At 47.0% G+C, this 20,071-nt stretch overlaps 2 protein-coding genes across 4 annotated transcripts in view; one reads left to right on the top strand and one right to left on the bottom strand.

The window, feature by feature from the left end:
• The window catches only part of LOC119436305 (tachykinin-like peptides receptor 99D), a 729,947-nt gene that overhangs the window by 160,683 nt on the left and 549,193 nt on the right, over window positions 1-20,071 (bottom strand). The gene's annotated exons all lie outside the window — the stretch shown is intronic.
• LOC119436306 (glycine-rich protein 3-like) lies at window positions 4,496-6,914 on the top strand. The gene is made up of 2 exons (XM_037703120.1): window positions 4,496-4,644; window positions 6,142-6,914. The coding sequence occupies exons 1-2, from the start codon at window positions 4,633-4,635 to the stop codon at window positions 6,517-6,519; spliced, it is 390 nt and encodes a 129-aa protein (XP_037559048.1). The 5' UTR covers window positions 4,496-4,632; the 3' UTR covers window positions 6,520-6,914.

The following is a 20,071-nucleotide window of genomic DNA, read 5'->3' as shown; positions in this document are numbered from 1 at the left end:
GACTTGCATGCCAACTGGGGTGCCGGCGGTACGAATGCGCGCGGTGCGGGTTGATGCAGTTAGTCTGCCAGTGCAACCTACAAATCATGAACGATCCGACGTTGGAGCCGACATTTGATACCCCGTATTGCGAGAGCTGGATTGACGTCACCATGGCATCTGCGGAACCGGAACCACGCGATTTCTCACGTCAGGGTCAGAGGTAATTACGAAAAAAAAAGATTTTTATAAAAACCTTGCGTAAAAGCCGAACCTTTAGGCCATAATTAGGTCATTTCTACTTTCAAGGCACTACCAGATAAAAGAAAGGAAATAAATAAAAAGAGGGACCGTATTTCAACAAATTCATTATACCATTAACTGATCGTACATAATCGTTATAGACGTAGAAGTGCGATGCGGGTGATGGTCTGAACTACACATAAGTAAACGCACGATAAGAGAGAATAACGCATGCACAACACAATAAATGGGTTACTAGGCGACATGGCACGATTTACCACAAACATTTACACAACCAGCTGTTTCGGGACTGCACTTTGTACCTGTGAGCAGCTATGGATTCGGATAAATAAATACCATTATGGACATAAATATATATAGCCCTATGTCTGCGCACCGGAAGGAAGGAAGGAGGAATAGACGGAAAGACAGGGAGGTTGGCCAGTTCTCAGACCGGCTGGCTACCCTGTGCTGGGGAAAGGGGGCAAGGGGAATAAAAGATAATAGAACAGAAATGTAAAAAAAATGTGTAGAGAACAAAAAGAAAAGTAAATACGGCACTGCTTAAAGTCTGTCTCTGAGACCAGTTCTTCGCGAGAAGCTTAGCAACGATTTCGAAGCCTTCTGTGTTGAGGATGGTCTCAGCCAGTGTCCCAGGACCCTTTCCTCTGACAAAGGGCGTTTATCAAGTCCATATAACACTCTTGAAAGTTATTTCCTGGGCGCACTGAAGCGGGGAGACTCACAGGGAAGATGGGCGACTGTTTCCTGGCAGCTACAGTTGTCGCATATAGGGCTGTTGGCCATTCCGATCCGAAATGAGTAAGCATTCGTGAAGGCCACGCCAAGCCACTAGCGGCACAGAAGCGTCTCCTCAGCTCTAGATATTCCTGACGGAAGACGGAGCTGTAGATTCGGAATTGTGGAGACGAGCGTTGCTCGCAAATTCCGTCGAGTGCACTGTGCAAGCGTAAGTTGGCGTGCGAGCTAACGAAGCCTTGTATCTGCGTCTGTTCTGGATAGGGGTATATATAGCATCACAGATCGGGCGGCCTCATCTGCATGGTGGTTTCCGTAGATAGCGCAATGGCCCTGTATCCACTGATATGCTATGTCTGCGCACATGTGCGCCACAACGCACAGCACATAACTGTTATTACAAGATAATGAAGGAAACTGCAGTTTATTTAAATGTTGCACTGAAACTACCATTACGTACCACAATACACCATACGAGCAAGATGAGGTAGTAGCCGCTACTAAATTACCTCGATTGCAACTGTAAGGCTCCAGCGTTAGAAAACCACCAGTAAGATGTTAGTAACTGCTTGTGAGAAGTAGTAACTGCTGCTGTTACAAACTTTTTGCTTGCAGTTACAAGAATTTTACTGACTATAGCTTGGCCTGTAATAACCTGCGATAGCGGTGTTACGCCTGTATGATCTTCTCGCTCTCTTCTCCATGAGCGTTTGAATAGTCCACCATCTGGCGGCGATTCCTATACGATTCTGCGGTTGCTCGCCGCGACTACTTTCGGCCGAAGCGCACTGTATAATGTCCAACTGCTGACAGCGTGGTTAGCAATTTTGTAAGGTTATTTGGAATTCTGACTAGGGCCTGCTCACTGGACCGCGTTACAATGTCAAGGAAGTGGCAACAGCTAAGTGGTCTGCGGTGTCAAGCTGTCCCAGTTGGCTTCCGGTGATTGCGAGCTGCGTGCTCCGCGTGACCATCTCAGCATGTCACAATGATCAGGTGGTTGCCAATTCAAGCGGAGCATTTGGTGGAGTTAGTTTTTTCAAATAACTTTTAATACAGCTGGTGCAGAGGCGCGTGGGCACGCAATCACGCGGCACTTCTCGTATTTCGGGTGCTATATCATTATAACGCGAAAAAGAAAAATATTACGCAGGACATAGGGCGACAAAAATGACTGAATGGGTTGTTTTAGGACGCAATAACAATTCCCTATCGATATCCACGTCCTGAAATAAAAATTCAGAATTTGCGTAAATAATATTCCATAATTAGCACACAAGAATGAGCTTGCTGGTGGAAGAGGACTGATGACCTAACACCGTAGGTCAGATAATCGTACATTGTACCAGATTTATTTAACAGGTTGGCTTAACTCACTCACCCTGTGCGATGTCGGTTCATAGTGAATAGTAGCTTATGGGCATTTCTAATTTCCTCTATGATGCTACAATCATTTCATGTTTGTGTTGTCCTTGTAGTCTTACAACTCTTTTTTGTCTATGTTTTCCGTGGTTCACGGACTTTACTGTGTTAGTGTTTTGCTATTTCGTTATAGAATTTCGACAATGTTTTGTGTTGTCTTTCTTTTTTTTAACTACGAGTTTTGGATAGCTGCCTCTTCCTGTGGCCAAATTTCCCATGTTTCAGATGCAATAACGAAGATGAAGAAAAATATTCCATAATGGCAAATAACTCAAAAATATAAAACTCCACTCACTCACTCACTCACTCACTCACTCACTCACTCACTCACTCACTCACTCACTCACTCACTCACCCACTCACTCACTCACTCACTCACTCACTCACTCACCCACTCACTCACTCACTCACTCACTCACTCACTCACTCACTCACTCACTCACTCACTCACTCACTCACTCACTCACTCACTCACTCACTCACTCACTCACTCACGCACGCACGCACACGCACACGCACGCACATCTTGCAAGATGGTGTAGATTGACAAACTGGCCATATTATATAGAGAAACGTGACGATCGCGATCATGCGTAATATACCAACCGACCACAGCTCCAAGAGATAGATAGGAAAGATGAGAAAATGTAAAGAGGTTGACCAGACGCACGCACGGTTTGCTATACTTCGCCGTGCGAAGGGGGTAAATGGATGAAAAGAAAGAAAGGATAGAAAAAGTGAGAGGGTCGCTTCTTTTTCCGGAGATGCACATCGAAACACCAAAACATCAGCGGTCCTCGCACAGCAACAATGGATCTATAACTGACTCCACAAGGGGGGTATAGTACACATTATTCTCGGTCACCTGGGGTTCTTTAACGTGCACCTAAACATAGATACGTAAGTGTCTGTGCATTCTATTCCTGGCCGCCGAGACCGGGAATGAAATCCGTAACCTCGCGCGCAGAAACAGAATGCCACAGCCACTAAGTAGAAATCTCGTCCGGTCACAAGGAAACAATTAGTGTTGCTCAAATTTCAGTAGTGATGTTTAATCATGTGAATAAGCTTTAGTGTGCAACGCTCACGAAGAAAGTATGTCATGAAATGTGCTTACATTGCATGCAAACATATCTATATAAAAGGCAAAATGTATCTGTATGCCGACCATCAACAGGTACAAGGGCCTCTGTCAGGCCACATGACCTGTAGCTCTTGCTCCTCTTTCTTGCACAAGAAATAAATAAACTGAATTGAATTAAATTTCTCCCCCCCCCCCCTCCTACTTTCACCTATGAACCACCTGCTCAGTGTACCATACCTGACGTGAGTTTGGATCGCGTCGATAGGCTTTGACCACGCTTGTGTCTGAAGAGTCGCTCATAAATGCGGATGCGGCTTGAAGCTAGTTTCAAGGGCTCTGCACAATCCTTCGGAAAACGAAAATAAATGGCCAAGCGAAGCACATCGACATCGAAATTCAAGTACTACTTTGTGTTTCCTAATGTATCTGAGTAATTTTTTTTGTCTGTGTCACGTATTCATTACATGTGAAACCGACTTCAGCAACTATAATATGTGAAAATACTTCAGCAACTATATACTGAGGTGCGGAAAAGCCCAGACTTTCCGCAGTAGATAATTTATAGCCAAAGAAAGGACGATCTGACCGGTTCTGTTGTCTAGACTACCGTTATTCCTGAAATGGAGATATCGCACCTCTGGAGAGCGATGATGTGGCCCGGCCAGCGAGCCCTCGGCGGCTGGCACCGCGGCGTGCCACAAAGTGGTAGCTCGCGGGTGGCGCTCAACCCGTGCGGCGACGCGCCACCGCCAGTCAATTGAGAAGCGTAAAAATAGGCGAGGCGGCAAAAGAGCAGCATTGTCTGAGCGGCGCCTCCGACCGATATCTATCCTCCCTCTCCGTTGTCCGGTCGCGAGGCGCGGCCCGCCGCTGTCGAAAACCAGTTGGCTATCGGGTGCGTCCCGAGCGAGGGCGACTGCTTGTTTGATTATTGCCTCTCCCTGGTGGCGGCCATATCTTGAAAAGCGAGAGGAAGTGACAGGAATTAGAGCAGAATTCAGCGCGCCGAGGAGGACTATACGCACGCGCTCATTATTAAGTGCATCCAACCTTCCGGCATATCCGCCGCATATATAAGGCGCCTCGCCACCATAGTCAGCATCAGTTCAGCTCTTGACTGCTCAGCCGAGAACGCAGCACCGACCATGAGGACCATGGTAAGCGTTGCCTCCTGCTCACTAGCGCCGGATAGCCAACGGTGTGCGGTCGCTGGACAACGACTCGGGCGCCGAGCCGAGCATTCGCCGTCGCTTTTGCTGCGGGGATATCGTCTCGGTGCCGGAGCCCGACTCGAGCTAGACCTCTCTCTCTCACTCCCTGCGGTGTTACTAATGTTTAGCAACCCACAAGTAGGATGTACAAGGTCGTGCGTTTAACGTAACACTCAAGTGTTAACCAGTCGATAAAAAACAGCAATATGAAACATTAGCAGTAAGCGGCGACAAAGCTGCAGGAGTTGCAAAAACCAAACAAACGAAACAGAGCACTCAAATGGAGCAGTTAAAAAAAGAATTCGATGAAATCAGTGAGTCAGGTAAAGAAAGCGTGCAAGATTTCATTACTAAACGCCATTGATACCCTCCTGGCTAAATTGATGGCACCATCATGCAACCAAAAGGGTACGTGAGCCTTAAACCAGGGCCCGAATTCACAAAAGGCTTGTACGATAGAATTGAATAAATTTGACCAATCGTGAGGCTAGACATATTATTAGCTAAGGCGGTAAGTCAATGGCAAAGCGCGCTTACGAAGAGCTTTGTCAATTCAGCCGAAGTTCTTTAGTTTTAAGGTTTTACTCGGCGCCAATCGTTTCTGGCTTGCATGTGCAATCACCATTGCGGCAGGTAATCATATTCGCGATGAAAATTATATAGTAGTCGTCATGTGGCGTTCATGATAACTATTAGCTGGCTTGCATTGCGTTTTATTAAAGACAAGCCATGTACACTGTGCCTGTGCTTGTCTTGCAAGTGATGTTTTTAATGGTCAAATGCGACCATTGTTTCTTTTCTGCTTTATGCGATAATTCGGCAGATACTATTTTAAGACATCGTCAGTCAGAAATTTCAGATCTCGTAAATCAAGGCTAAAAGCTTAAAAATTATTGGAGTTACAAAGTTATATTTAGTATAACAAAATAATTTGCGGTATCCTCAGCAGCTGTTCGCATCGGTGTCTCAATTAATTCTCCAACTGAACGCTTGAGCGACAGACACGTGCGGTGCTCACTGAAGCAGCCACATGAGATTATTCTTCGACTAGCCGCTGTGAATTGATATGCTATATATGAATTGATATATATATATATATATATATGAATTGATATGCATCGATATGCTATGAATTGTAACTACACCTTTTCCCACGTTACTTGAGTGCCTTCTCAGACATTGGAAGTATAATATTTACGTGCAGTAATCTGTGCAAGAAATACTTGAGCATGTTTATGCGCTGAGGGGGTTGCATTTAGACGATAGGCCTATACCGTCTTGGACGTGCTGATTGCTTTTCCAAGAACTTACGAAGGGCGAAGCCGCGCTTTCAGAACGGGGTTGATCATTTAAAGACACCTTTCAAGCTGTCCCGTGTGCCGCCCAGAAGAGAATGGCTGTAGTGTCATATACAAATACGGAAACCGATCCTTTTTCTTACAGCTTGTTGCCCTGTTCGTGAGCGCCCTGGTTGGCGTCTCCCTCGCCGGCCTTGTCGGACACGGCGGTGGCTACGGTGGCGGCTTCGGCGGAGGCTACGGCGGAGGACTCGTTGCCCTTGGTGGATACGGTGGCGGAGGATACGGTGGCGGAGGATACGGTGGAGGCTATGGCAAATCCCTTCCCGGACCATCCTTCCTCATTAAGAGTCTGCACCACGTCAGCAAGGTCAGCCATGGAGGACCTATCCTGGCCAACTACGACCTCGGAGTCGCCTACGGTGGCGGCTACGGCGGAGGTTATGGAGGGGGCTTCGGAGGCGGTTATGGCGGCTTCGGCGGTTATGGATTCGGCGGTTATGGATACGGCCACAAGGGCTAAAGTTAGAACCTCCTCACTAGTAGCCAAAACACGGATGCAGAGCGCGCATTGGCAGTATAACCGAAGGCCAGTCCTTCCACCATCGGCAACAGAAGAAACGTTGATTGGAACGACGTGATGCCTGTGCAGCCAGAACTTTGTAAACTGTAAGTAGCTGAAATGCGAAAAAAGAAAAACAAGAAAGAGAAACGGAGTTTACCTGAGAAGTGCCGACGCCACCAGCATGAGTGAGTGATAGTAAAGCCCAATGAGGTGCAGAAGAGGTAGTTTTTCTGCAATTGCTAAAACGAGTACATCTAGTGCAAGAATCACCCTCATCCCGACGCCTGCGAACGGTGTTGGCTCTTGCAATGTATATTTTGTACAAATGAGATCACACCGCTAATAAAACAGATGTACAGAAAATATTCCGTTGTTTTGTGTCTACCTGGAAGCAACGCCGTATAACAATTGAGATGCTCCGCGCACGAAGTGTTGTTCATGGACTGCTGGCTTAGCGGACGAAACAATACTGCAGGAGAACCTTGCTCCCATTTATACCCATAGAAAGCGTACACATGTAGAATATTTTACGCATTTGTAAATAATTCGTAACCACAACAAAAAGAAAAGAGAAACTGTGTCTTCACCGCAAGCGTTTATGCAATTCATTTGGTTCAGGTCATAGAGACGAAGTTTGCTACAAAGTGGACGTGTTAGTCTGGTCGAGAGCGTAAAATGCGACTCCATACGTGGGGCCAGCGTCTAGAGCCATAGCGCTTAAACACTGACATCGTTATTCGACTCAGGAGACGTTGGATGTTCTAATCTGTTTGCAGAGCTTGAGTCTACCGTGCAAGCACTCTCAGTATACTGTACAGTGCAGCTTTTTATTGCAATTCAACGAACCCGACCCAGAGAAGGTCAGAACAATTGTTCTGACATTTTTTTCTTGACTATAGGTTACATCAACCCATACTTACATCACTATAGGTTATATCACCTACTATAGCTTACATCACAAATAAATTATTTAATTTTGCATAAAGAAGATATCTGTAGCCTGCGCTAATCAATGTAGCAATTGCTAACTGCGTCTTCTGTAGTACCTAGTGAAGTGCGGCGATTAGGAAGGTGCAGCCTTGCGATGAGTGTACTTATCGGAACTCAGTCGAACATATTGCGCTGGCGACACACCGTCGTGAAATGCGCTGCCATTCATCTCCTAAAAAATTGTCAGCACGCTCTTAAAGACCAGATATTACCAGTTGCACTTCCAAGATTGACACGGTAGGAAGAGTATAACTTGACTTCAGCCTTGAGGACTGGACAGACCGATGTGTAGATGCATTTACGCTCCCTCGATCCGCGCTCAAAACGCCGTGTTCACAGCTTATAATGAACTAACGCGACGCAGACGCGTCAGAACAACGACGCGCTTACTGGCAATTACGAATAGCGGAAAGTTGAAAGCTTAGAAACAATCGCACGTGAACAACAATCATGCCATAAACGGCGAGTCACATAAAAATAAAGCAGAGTGAGACGGTGGTAACAGCATTGTAGCATAACCGTAGCAGCCTTTTTTCTTTCTGGAACATTTACCTGACTCCATAAATCTGTTTTAAGTGTCACTCACATAAAGAAAATGAATGTCGCTCCAGTTTAGACAGTCCCATTGCTTTTAAAGAATAGCTCCGGTAGCCGCGCGGAGCGCTGAAGCTTTACGGCGGTCAACGTGCGCCGCGTTTAAGTGAGTGGTCGCGCGCTTTGTTTGGCAGCACATCCAACAATATGTGCCGCATACCATGGACACTAGTTAAGTATTACTTGTTAAGGCTTCGCCGGAAAGCTTGTGTCCCGTACTTGGTAAAGACAAAATGGCTTTCTGGGTTCTTGGGGCTTTTAAGGCGATAGGTTCTTTTTTTTTCTCCTCCTTCTTATAACGCGTAGATAATAATTGTTTTAGGAACGGCCTACTTTCTTCAAAAAGTGAAAGCTATAGATAGGCCGGCAAGGCCGACGGTAATGATTTTAAAGTTTTGCATAATATGAAGCATGAAGACAACGAAAAAGAAGAAAGAAAGAAAGAAAAAAGAAAGAAAGAAAGGAAAACCGGTAAAACATCAAAACAGAAAAAGATTCTCAAGCTTGCCAGTCAAACTCAAGCGTGAATTTGGAGTTTACGGCGAACCTAATTGCTACTGACGCGAATTCGAAAACTCGCCGCGGCGCAGTACAACATCTGTGCAGTTTTCGGGTGCGCCGCTTCAGTGGAGGCCGTGACAGCTAGGCGCCCGTTGGTTTAAAGTACCGAGACATTTTTAATGGGCTCGGACGTATGAGCACGAATATGTTGCTCATTTGATGACACATGAAAACGGCTTTCTAAACGAGAACAGGCTGCTGCACGTTGAAGCTGTGAACACTGCCAAAACAAGCTTATGAAGGTAACCATCGATAATTTTATTTTTTATTTTTCAAATGCAGCTTTTGCTTCTTTTGCCATTTATTCGTCTCTCTTAAAGCGAGTTTTTGGCACAACACTTCGCTACTGGTAAGTGTTTTTTTTTTTTCAAAAATTTTTTTCCTAGCGTGTTCTCATCCTCCGCGCTGTGGATAATCGCGAAGAGGGTGATCAGAAAGCGTTTGATGCAGATTATACATGAAGGTTTATTGCGATAAAGAGCTGCCAAATATGTGAGATCAAGAAAGAGCTTTGAACACGTTCTCCACAACGAAGCAAAGGCGTCCTTCATGAGAGAGAGAGAGAGAGAGAGAGAGAGAGAGAGAGAGAATAAACTTTATTGTACGAAGAGTGGTTGGTGTGGTTATTCTCGGGTGGAGCCCTCTTGTAGAGGCCCACTGGCCGCGGCGGCTCGCCGGGCCTGGTCCAGGGTCGCCAGTTGGCTTCCCAGTGCCAGCTCGGAAAGTCGTGCCTCCCAAGACCATGTTGTGAGTGTCTGTGATGAGCTCACCAGCCTGGATACTGCCTCGGCTGGGCGTTCCGTACACTGGTATGTAATGTGTGTCAGTGTGGCTGTGTGGTCGTTGCACCAGGGGCATACACTGGTTGCGTATACCTCTGGAAACATTCCTTCATGAGAGCATAAGGAGAGAAAGGGGTACGTAGTGGACCCTTTTTAGGAATAACAAGAGCGTGAAAGGTTGGAGTCCTAAAGTTACACATGTAGGCGGCTGCATACACTGGAATAAAAAAAAAAATTCGCCGACGATTGCAAAACTCCCTGATGCGAAATTTGAGCGCAGCTCTATACGTGTTCATATTTCGCGACGTATTGGCTGGCGCGGACAATGTCTCGTGCGGCACGTTGCAAACGAAGCGAAGTGTGGCGCGACTGCCTAGCTCATCGGGAGATCGCGAGAGGCAGCGCGTGGATGACGTGTGGGCGCGATTCACAGTAGCCGCCGCAGACAGACCTCCGCTCATGCAGCGCTTTGCGTCCATCGATCTGGGATCGATGGACGCGCTCGCCGCATGCCTTAAGCCCGCCCCCATTCAGCGTTCTTACCGGCGTCTCCTGCCGTTGCGTCTCTCGGCGTCGTTGCATAAACGGTGCCGGAGAGGTCACCCAGCCACATGAGAAGCACGCAAACAGCGCCAGCCCAGCGTCGCACAATGTGACCAGACAGATTTGATCGGAAGCAGTGTGCAATGTGATTCAAGTGTACTATCAGAAATGTTCCTGATTAAGGTTTAGCCTTATTTATAGTTCTACGGCAAAACAAAAATATTCACAGCAGCGCGCACAAAAGTACCAGCGCCTGCTTTCTTAACGGCGCCGCCTCGCCGACTAAATCGCCAACGAGACACGGGCGCCCGATGGTGGCGCGCACGCAAACTGGTTGCTGCGGAAGTCGCTTGCAAAAGTTCCCAGCAGCGCAGCTGCGGCCACGCGCTGATGGGTCGGCGCTCATCGAGCCGCTTCCGGCGGCGGCGGCGTCGGCGGCGAGACCTCTGGTGTGCCTTGAGCACGACTTTTTGGCTTGGCGCCTCCCTCAGCGTCGACGCTGAGCGACGCCGGGTGACGAAATGAAAGAAAACGCCAGGAAAACACTCAATGTGGGGCAGCCTTTATCGTCGGAGTGATAGGTGAACAGACAACGCGCACTACTCTAGCGCTATCTCGTAGCCATCTTCGCCGCGCAGCCCGCCTTGCCCGCCACTACGCTTTTATTCTCCGGCTTTCGTCGTACCCTCCTCCTCCGCTTTCCGACTCATGGTTCCGCTGCACCCTCCCCCTCCGCTTTCTTCCTCGCGCTCTCTTCGCTATCACCGTCTTTCATCCCCCGCTGCGCTCCGCTCTTTCACCCTTGGCAGTGCTCGTTTGCTTGGTTACGAGGGACGCCGAGGCGCGCCGCAGGAACGGGCGCCTAAGAGCTGCGCTCTCAAAAATAGGTGACTACAAGGTCGCGGATGGAGCGATCAGAGTTGTGTAGCACATACGCACTTTATTTTCATTTAAGGTATATAATAAAGAAAAAGTTAAGAAAAATAAGAACGTCAGTGTGAAATTACAGGCGGCGTTTTTCTGCACGGTGTTTGACTTTATCTTCAACGCGTCGTTCATCATATCGTACCCTAAACGTTTGATATTGGCGGCATCTCGATGGAGTTCCCAGCGTGAGGTGCTCTTTCTCGTTGCCATTGTAATCGCTCTTCCGTTCCTTCTTCGTTGCCATTGTAAATCTGTGTGCCAAAGCCGGCTAGGAAATAGCGCCCAATGCAGAGTGTTAGCACTGAGGAAAAAAAATTGATTCATTGACTGACTGTAATGAGTGCGTACGACGTCTCAACATCAGCACTTAGACTATATGAGGAACGCCGGGGGTCTGCGCATGAATTTTCACTACCTCGGTTTTTTAATGTGTACTGAAATCTCGGTACACGAGCGTTATTGCGCTCTGCTTCTATCAGAATGAGCCCTGCGTGGCCGTGAGGCCAACAAGCGCGTGAACCGTGGTCAGAACTCTATAGCAACTGGCGAATAACAGAATGATAGCATGTTATGCTCTTTTAAGCCATGTTCACTCCGAGGAGCATATTGCGAATGGTGGGTCAGTGAGTTCATCAACGTCTGTGTTGTCAGTAGCAACAACGTTGCTCAGAAGTGGCAACTTTCGGCATAAAAAACAAGCGTCAGAGATTTGGTGACAGCAGTGGGACCGCATTTTTGGTTTCTGCTTGTCTTTTTCTCCCGTGCTCACTTGGCGGCGCGCGCTATGAAGTTACGACGGTACCAATGCTTCTGTTTCGTTTTCGAGATTTTGAAACTTCTATTTTGTTTTCGAAAACCATGCTCTTAGACTGCACCATTTTTGTTTTGCAATTTCCGTTCCATAGGTCACGGCAACTAACAATTGTGATAACATTTATGCAATGTATCCTTTCACCTCGTTCCTCCCATTATCATCCCCCATTGTGACCCTCTTTCTTCCCCTCTTCCCCTTCCCTTACGTAGAGTAGCAGGCCAGATGTTCCATTTTCCGGCCAACCTCTCTACATTTTCAAATCAATAAACTACTTCTTCTTTTTCTGCCTATCACACCACGTCACTGATATATGCGAGTACAAAAGCTTCTGCTATCACCATTAGAGCGGAATCGCCCAAGCTACACACTCGACAGGCAGCACGATAGCTAGGTAAGGTCGAATGGGTTTCGACAGGGAGAGGTTGGAAGCAGCCCTCCTCCTCCTACTCCACTTCACTTATATAGAAAATAAAAATTTGCTTTAAAAAGGAATAAATAAAAATGCAAAAAAAAATAATATGGCACTTTAGCACGCGCGAGCACTCTGAACCCTTAGTTGCCGCTTCGATTTCTAGCTGGTCTTCCCCGTCGCAAGGCATCTGTCATGTGTGAGATGTGGATCGGAGTTACGTTTATGAAAGCCTACTCCACCCTTATCGAAAGTGCTGCCATTGATGCGTGCACTGCGTGGTGATAGCGCCAAGACTATCGGCCGCCTGTTGCGTCACTGTCCTCATTTTCACGAACAGAGACAATCGCTTTGCTTCGCATAAGCCCAAATAAACTACTAGCGATTTGTAGATACAAAACCCTAGAAAATACAGACCTCGTCGTTGATCCGCTCGCAAGACTCTGAAGGTGAGGTTGCTCAAAGAGAAATAGGCATGTGGGATCACCTTTGAGATAACATTTCATTGTGCGGGAACGCGGCCAGCGACACCTCTCCCTCTCTGACACACACACATTTCATTTTGTTCTCCACGTTTCTTTCTATTTTTATTAAAATGAAAATAAAAGAAAGAGATGTACTCACCCTCTAATGGTGACGGTTACTCGTTTTACAGTATAGTAACAATAATAGTAACACTATATCTTAAAAATAAAGACGAAACAACGTCCTATACGTACACGCATATGTATATAGGATTGATTCCTAGGACCATTTCGTAAAGAACCGATTCCTTAGTATTTCCAGTAAACCATGTGGATATACACAATTCCTCCTTTAGTACTTTTCATAGGCGACGCGTATCCATCGTTGATAAAGGAATAAAGGGACTATTTTGCAAGCGAGTCCGCTAATTCGTCGCCTGCTATGGCAGCATGTCCAGAGACCCACCTCTCTACTGTGTAGATTATCTAACCGGATGCCTTTCCGGTTAACCTCACCACCTTCAACTTTTCATATTATCACAGACGAGAAGTGGGCCGGGATATCGTGACTATGCTATTGCCATTATGTTACTTCCCGTGCTTCATCAGTGCAGTAAGCGGCGCTTACGCAATGGAGATTTCCTCTCCGAATGTCCTCCTTGGGGTCCAGGGGTGCAGTGCGGTTGGGAAGGAAGGTCGCAGACAGGGAAGGGAAATCATTGTTCTCCTGCCGCTGCCGGTCGGAATGCGTCAGCTCGCACGTGTCCCGATAAGCCTCTCTGTTGTCAATCGTGCCCCTTGTGTGACCTGAGGACCAATGAATGCTTACGTGTATGGCTTTATGAGCCTTTAGTTCTCGGCATTTCCTTTAAATCAATGTAGGGGTTGCGAAGGCTGTAGATCTTGTCCTCAGCGTCATCACTGTTTGCTAGTATAAAGAGCCTTTCAAACACAACAGTGAAACTACAGCTAAAGCTCGAGGTTCCGGCTGGTGGAAGCGGCGCCACGTTTCCGACATGCTTTTGAGTGCGAGATATTGTTGCACAACTACCGGAGAACAAGTAGTCGGTGCTTCTTGAGAACGTCTTTCCCAACATACATTTGTTACTCGTCCACTAGAGTCGCGCTCTCACATAGCACTTTCTTCGTGCGATTGCGGAAAATGTTGGCCAACATGTTGTCAAGTGTGAACAGACAGCCTTAATGAGACACTAATTGCGCCTTGCAGTGTTCTAGAAACCTGGTAGCCTAACTTCTTCTTCTAGGCCTTCTCTCTCTTCTTCACACAGAATAATAGGCTGACCAACTAAAGTCGACAAACCACCCTGCCTTTCAATAAAGAGCGCCTTCTTTCCGACACCCACTTTCTCAGGGCAGAATAAAAAGGGAACAAGAAAAAAAAAAAAAAAGCTGGCCGCATATTTCTTGTTACACACGCGGCCGCTTCCGTGATACTTACGTGATTAACTCAGGAGAGACGTTCAGTTTTCGGCGCTAGGGCTTGTTTAGCGGCAGGTTACATTAAGTTACCACATCGAAATTTGAAGCAAATGGGCGTAGACAGAGAGGGAGGTTAACCGGAAGATAGATAAATGTTCTATTTAGTTTCTCCACCGTTCGTGTTCCGTTCTGGCCGGCCTGTACGTGCAGGCACCCACACAGAGCCGCGGAACGTATAGAAAATTTACTGCGTAGATCGCAATTGTGCATAACTCAATGTCTTGCCGCGCATGCTTTCACTACGTTTAAATTAGGATTTTATTTTTTCTTGACAAATATGAAACCGGCCGCGTTCGATCATGCGAAAGCTCAGACGAATGAAAGCCAATGGGGCTCTTCAGTAGACACCATCAGATTGCATCGGCTGGGAGGCAACAATCGATGCCTAAGTTTGCAGAGATATATTGGACTCTGTCATTTACTTTTATTTCTGGCTTTCACAACCACACACTAACTACATGAGGTAGCAGATAACTTACACTGTTAGCCGCCACGGTGGCTCAGTTAACTAAGGCTGTTGAGCACGAGGTCGCGGGATCGAATCGCGGCCGCGGCGGCCGCATTTTGATGGAGGCGGAATGCAAAAACGCCCGTATGCTTGCGTTGTAGTGCACGTTAAAGAACCCCAGGTGGTCAAAATGAAACCAGAGCCCTCCACGACTGCGTGCCTCATAATCAGAACTGGTGTTGGCACGTGAAAAAAACAAAAACACAAATAACGAAATTTGCACACCTAAGGGTGCTTTCTTGTTTCTATAACACACCCCCCTATACCCACAGAAATAGGTGTTTGAGCGAAATAATACACCCATGTGAAAGGGTTATTTTCTGGAATTGCCCCCCCCCCCCCCCCCCCCCCCCAAAGCATGCTTTGCCGAAATGCAGGCTCGGTTTTCCATTTTCTCGCAGCGATATACCGTAAAAACCGGACTATAAGTCGAACCGGAATATAGGTCGACCCCCCAACTAACCAATTCTAAAAATGAAAAAAAAAGATCTCTTTCAATGGCAAAAGTACCGAAAGACACCCTTACCTTTAGAAAAATGCGACTTAGCCTGTTGCACAATGGTGACAGTATTTATTTAAATGCTGCTCCGTGCCGTGATGATAAGGTGCTGACAAACACGCGGGTCGATGGTCGCACGATACGAAGCCCACGGCAACCTGGCGGGTTACCGTGGGCTTCCGCGTACTCAATCGCCTTTTTCTTGAAGGCGACCGTGAATTGCCGTCGGCTTCCGCTCATTTTGAAACAAAATGTGAAAAAGCAGCCTGAATGCTATGGCGAAGGCGTCTGTTTACTTCATCTGCCCATTGTTGCAAGACTTCCGTAGTTTTTCCGTCAATGTCCGGTATATAAGACGAGGGTCGACTTTTCGCGATGGTTTTTTGAAAAAAAGTTCGACCTATATTCCGGTTTTTACGGTATATGTTTTTGTATCCCTACCCTAGCCTTTTGGTTGTCCCAAGGTAATCCCAAAGTGATGTCCGATATGTTTATAAATAAAAATAAATAAATAAATAAATAAATAAATAAATAAATAAATAAATAAATAAATAAATAAATAAATACCTGTGCAGCCCTTCAACTGGGTTTGAGCTGAGGACCTTCAGAGTGCCAGTTGGAAGTTACTCCTCGGCCGCTCCGCTATTATTTATTTTATTTTTTGTTTCATTGCCTTTGAAGCACAATAATATTTCGCGAAGCAAGTGATCACACTACCTGCATGCACAAGGTAGTGTTCACATCAAAACTGCTTGAAGTCCAACAAGTCATTCAGCAACCCTCAGCCTGTTTCTTGAAAACTTCTTTCCTGTATTGCACATTGTCAAAGAAATTTTCCGTATACGTTGCCCTCTCACCTTCCTGCCTTGGAGATGTTACTGTTAGCTTCGTTTAAATTGTTTCACCTTGGTGCTGGTTTATAGATAAGCTGAAGCGCGTGGCGTCAGCCTGTCATCGCAGCTGGAGTCAACGCACACTTTAGGTGCCGTATTGTTCTCTGCGGTAGCGTGGGCGGAAAATTTCTTTGACAATGTGCAATACATGAAAGAAGTTTTCAAAAAAAAGGCTGAGGGTTGCTGAATGACTCGGTGGACTTGAAGCAATTTTCATGTAAACACTACCTTTTGCATGCAGGTATAGTGTGATAACTTGCATTGCGAAATATTATTGTGCTTTATAGGTTTATAGGCAATGAAACAATTAATAAAATAAATAATAGTGGAGTGGCCGAGGAGTAACACTTCCAACTGGCACTTTGAAGGTATCTCCCCACTTTACTACCAGGGAGCGCCACCTTCGCAATAAATGCCGGGTTATCCGTGGTAGGTTTCTCCGCAATCACCTGTGAATGTTTACAATGTTTATTCCAACCGATACTGCCTGAAACAGTGCAATACTTACAAACCATAATATTGCGCCGGCGACGATGCTACGCCAGAAAGAACATGCACCTGAAGACGATTGGCTGACGCGCTATGATTCGCTGAGACGCTTGGCAGTTGATCTAGAAAACAACACCGAGCTGAAACAATTTAAACGAACCAAGTGGCAACAAGCGAAAGGCAGTTTAGGAAACACAAAGAAGGTTCTGTCGCCTCCTCTTGACCACCGGAGATGCCATGTACATGAAGTAGCAGGATTACATATTAGCCTGCTGTGACCATATGACGTTCTCGAACAATGACTTGGCGCAAACCACTGGGAAATAAAGCCGTATGGCTTTTTTTAATTTGCTTGAATTATTAGTTCCAGAGCACGGCTAAATTTTTTAAGGTGTATGTTTCGTACAAAACATCACTTTAGCACCCGAAAATTAGTGAAACGGTGCACCAAGGGTGTTCTGCTAACGATCGTATACCCATTTTAAACATTTTCTGCAAACATATACGGGTGACAACAGGGAGATTGGATATCCAATCGACCCTCGAGGGTGTTATTTTCCTGAGTGTTATCTTTTTGTGCCATCCTGAGGAACAGCGAACCACATTACGGAAACACCTACTTACATTTGAAATAATCCCACAGCAGAAAAAAATCAAACGCAGAAAACGTTAACACGGTTCGCCAAAACTGGTGAGCCGGGCCGTTTGCAGAAAGCAAAGGAAAAAATATGATCTAACCAGTCCAGAGACATTCCTACAATCTACGCATTCGACGACTTCTTGCCGTATAAATGGCTGAAAGCATAATGGAACGTATGCGGCAAGAGTGAGTGGAACTGCAGGATCTTTCGCGGGATCGTAAGCTGCAGGAATCCCAAAACAGCCTTTCCTCCGTCGGCCGATTGTCCGCGTGTAACGCGGCACCCACTCCGTTCGAGTTGAACGCCTTCTTCGTCGAAAACGGATCCGCTTTTGTTTGACTCGCAGCGGAAAAGAGCAGATAAGGAGCACGTGGACACAGGAAGCCGGCGAGGCGAAGATTGCCGCGCGATGGCGCGTTGGAACATTTCGGCGAAATGGAACCTACACACACCTGTCCCCGAGAGGGAAAAGTTAGCTTCGCTTTCCTTCGAGCGGACGTTGTATACTTTGCCTTCCAACGAGCTAGCGCGTGACGCAACGATTGTTTTGCCTATTTTTTTTATTATTATTCAGCGGAGAGGAATGTGAAAATCGCGAAGAAACAAGGGCACAAACAGCGTCCGTGAAGCGAACACTTACGTATAAGCTCGCAGTGAATGCGAAGGAGGCAGGACCTAAATATTAGTCTGCCCACCGCCGCCCAAGAACACCCAGTTGCTTTTCTCTCGGTTATGTTCGGGACCTTAATTGATAACAACTCGCCGAGTGAAGCTGCGCGGGCTGGGCGCACCTAAACAGCCGGAGGGCGCGCAGCGCGGTGTGAGGCGGCTCTTCCGCGGCGGGCGGCGAAGTGGCCGGCAAAAGAGCGCGCTTTGATTGCGCGCTCCTTCGGGCCCGCGTGCGTGTGACACGCGCACAGCGCGGGTGCGCCGGCGATTGTCGGGGTGCGCACGCCACTCGGACCGCGCGCTGTGCAAGCCGCGGCCAACGTGGCTCGGTAGCTGCAAAACAAATAAGCAACGCACGGGGCAGTCAGTGAGCGCTAAGTGCAGTAGCAAATTCAGGCCTGGTTTCTCATGCCGTAACGGACCTCCCCAAGTGCCCTCTTTTTCCCCACCCCCGCCTTCACATTTGCGCCGGCCTTCTGTCGTGGCAGAAAGGCTGCTTGTTTCCGCGGCGTTCGAGGCCTGGCCGAATTAGTGGCGTGGCACCCATTTTTGCCGGGAAATTACTCCGCAATCGCCTAATAGCTGTAGGCGGAGAGAAGGAGTGAGCTGCTGGGAACTCTCATGGTGCAATTCTTCGAGAAGTTCAGAAAAAAAAAAAAACGCGCGCAAAATAATGGGTCTCTGTGTGTTGGCAACCGACCGACTCGAATTTGAATGGGTCATTTTCAACATTCAAGCTCTACATTATGTGCCGCACAAGGTTGCGTGTCGTCTTTCAATTTCCGCCCATGAAAAAAAAAAAAAAAAATGAAGCCGCCCAAGGCACGTGACTTCCAACGTCTGCAATCATTCTCCATTTTTGTGCAACTCCGCCTACCCTACCTGAAAGTCAACGCAGCGCGTCGTGACACCGGAAGTGGAATGAGGTCGTAAATTTCAGAGCCATAGAGTGCCGAAATGGGCATCAATCCACAATTCGTCCTTGTTTTTCTTAGGCTCGACATAAAGCAAGCCTAAAAAATTAGGCTCTGGGTTTTTACGTGCCAAACCCCCGATGAGAGATGCCGAAGTGGGCGGCTCCGTAATAATTTGGCCACATTTAATGTGCTCGCGTATAGTACGGCACCCGAGCGTTCTTGGCATCCGCCACCATGCAGAACACGGCCGCCGCCGCCGGAGTCGAACCCATGACCTCAGCAGCGCAACGCCATAGCCACTGCGTTGCCGCGTATAGAGGAGCCCTGAGCAGTTCCGTAGAGTCATCATATATCCCAGTACTTTCACTCTCCTTCCCTCTTTCCCAGTGCAGAGTAGCAGACTAGAGCGCACTAGCTCAGGTCGACCTCTCTCTGCCTTTCCTGTCAATACAATCTATATCTATCTCCGTAGAGTTCTGTGCGTGTCTGGGCGTCTCAAGTTCGGCCCTCTGTAATGAAAAAAATTAAAAAAATATATAATAAAAGAATGACCAGAATCATACCTTGGGCAAATACAGAGGAAATATCAAGCCATCGAGTCGGGAAGGTCTCACACACGATATCTCTATTCATTTTACAGCACAGCTGTCGTCTAGATCTATGGTGAAAAGAAAAAGAGCAAGTATCGTTAGCTTAAACAGTGTGATTGATGATATCAACCCTTTCATGACCATTAGGATGAGGCTAAGGTCAAATACCAGATGATATCACCTTTCAGGACAAAATAGCTAGGTATCTGCAATAATGTTTGACGAGCTATACAGTACCAGATTTCCACTTGCCTGCGTTAATGAAGGCAATGCTCTTGCGAAAAAAAATATCGCAATATCATGCCGGTAGCTGTAAAGGGCGAATCTGGTTAAACGAGAGAGCGACGCTAATTTTATAAATATTTACGTGTGCGAGTGTATTAAACTTCGAGGAACTTCTGTTAACCTTCTACTGCATTAAGTTCGGGCATTAAAAGTATACTTCTGTTGAACTTTCGCTTACGAAGCGAACTGTGGGATCTTCGTCATGTTCTTTTTTTTCCCCCAGCAAGTGGGCATCACCAGGAACTTTCGAGACGATGCGCAAGACAGGTCTTGGTTCTGAGTCGTCCGAGCAAAGCGAAAGTGCGGCAGCAGTGGATGCCAAAAGACAGAAGCACAGAAGCGCTCTTAGAGAGCTTCTGTGCCCAGCAGGAAACGAGGTGCTCCACGAGAACAGGGGCGCCTGGGAATGGCGTAAATGCTCGCGAGGCGTATCCG

The sequence above is a fragment of the Dermacentor silvarum genome, chromosome 1 (assembly GCF_013339745.2).
Source record: "Dermacentor silvarum isolate Dsil-2018 chromosome 1, BIME_Dsil_1.4, whole genome shotgun sequence".
NCBI lineage: Eukaryota > Metazoa > Arthropoda > Arachnida > Ixodida > Ixodidae > Dermacentor > Dermacentor silvarum.
Note: the sequence above shows the minus strand (reverse complement) of the source record. Positions and strands in the feature narration are given on the sequence as shown.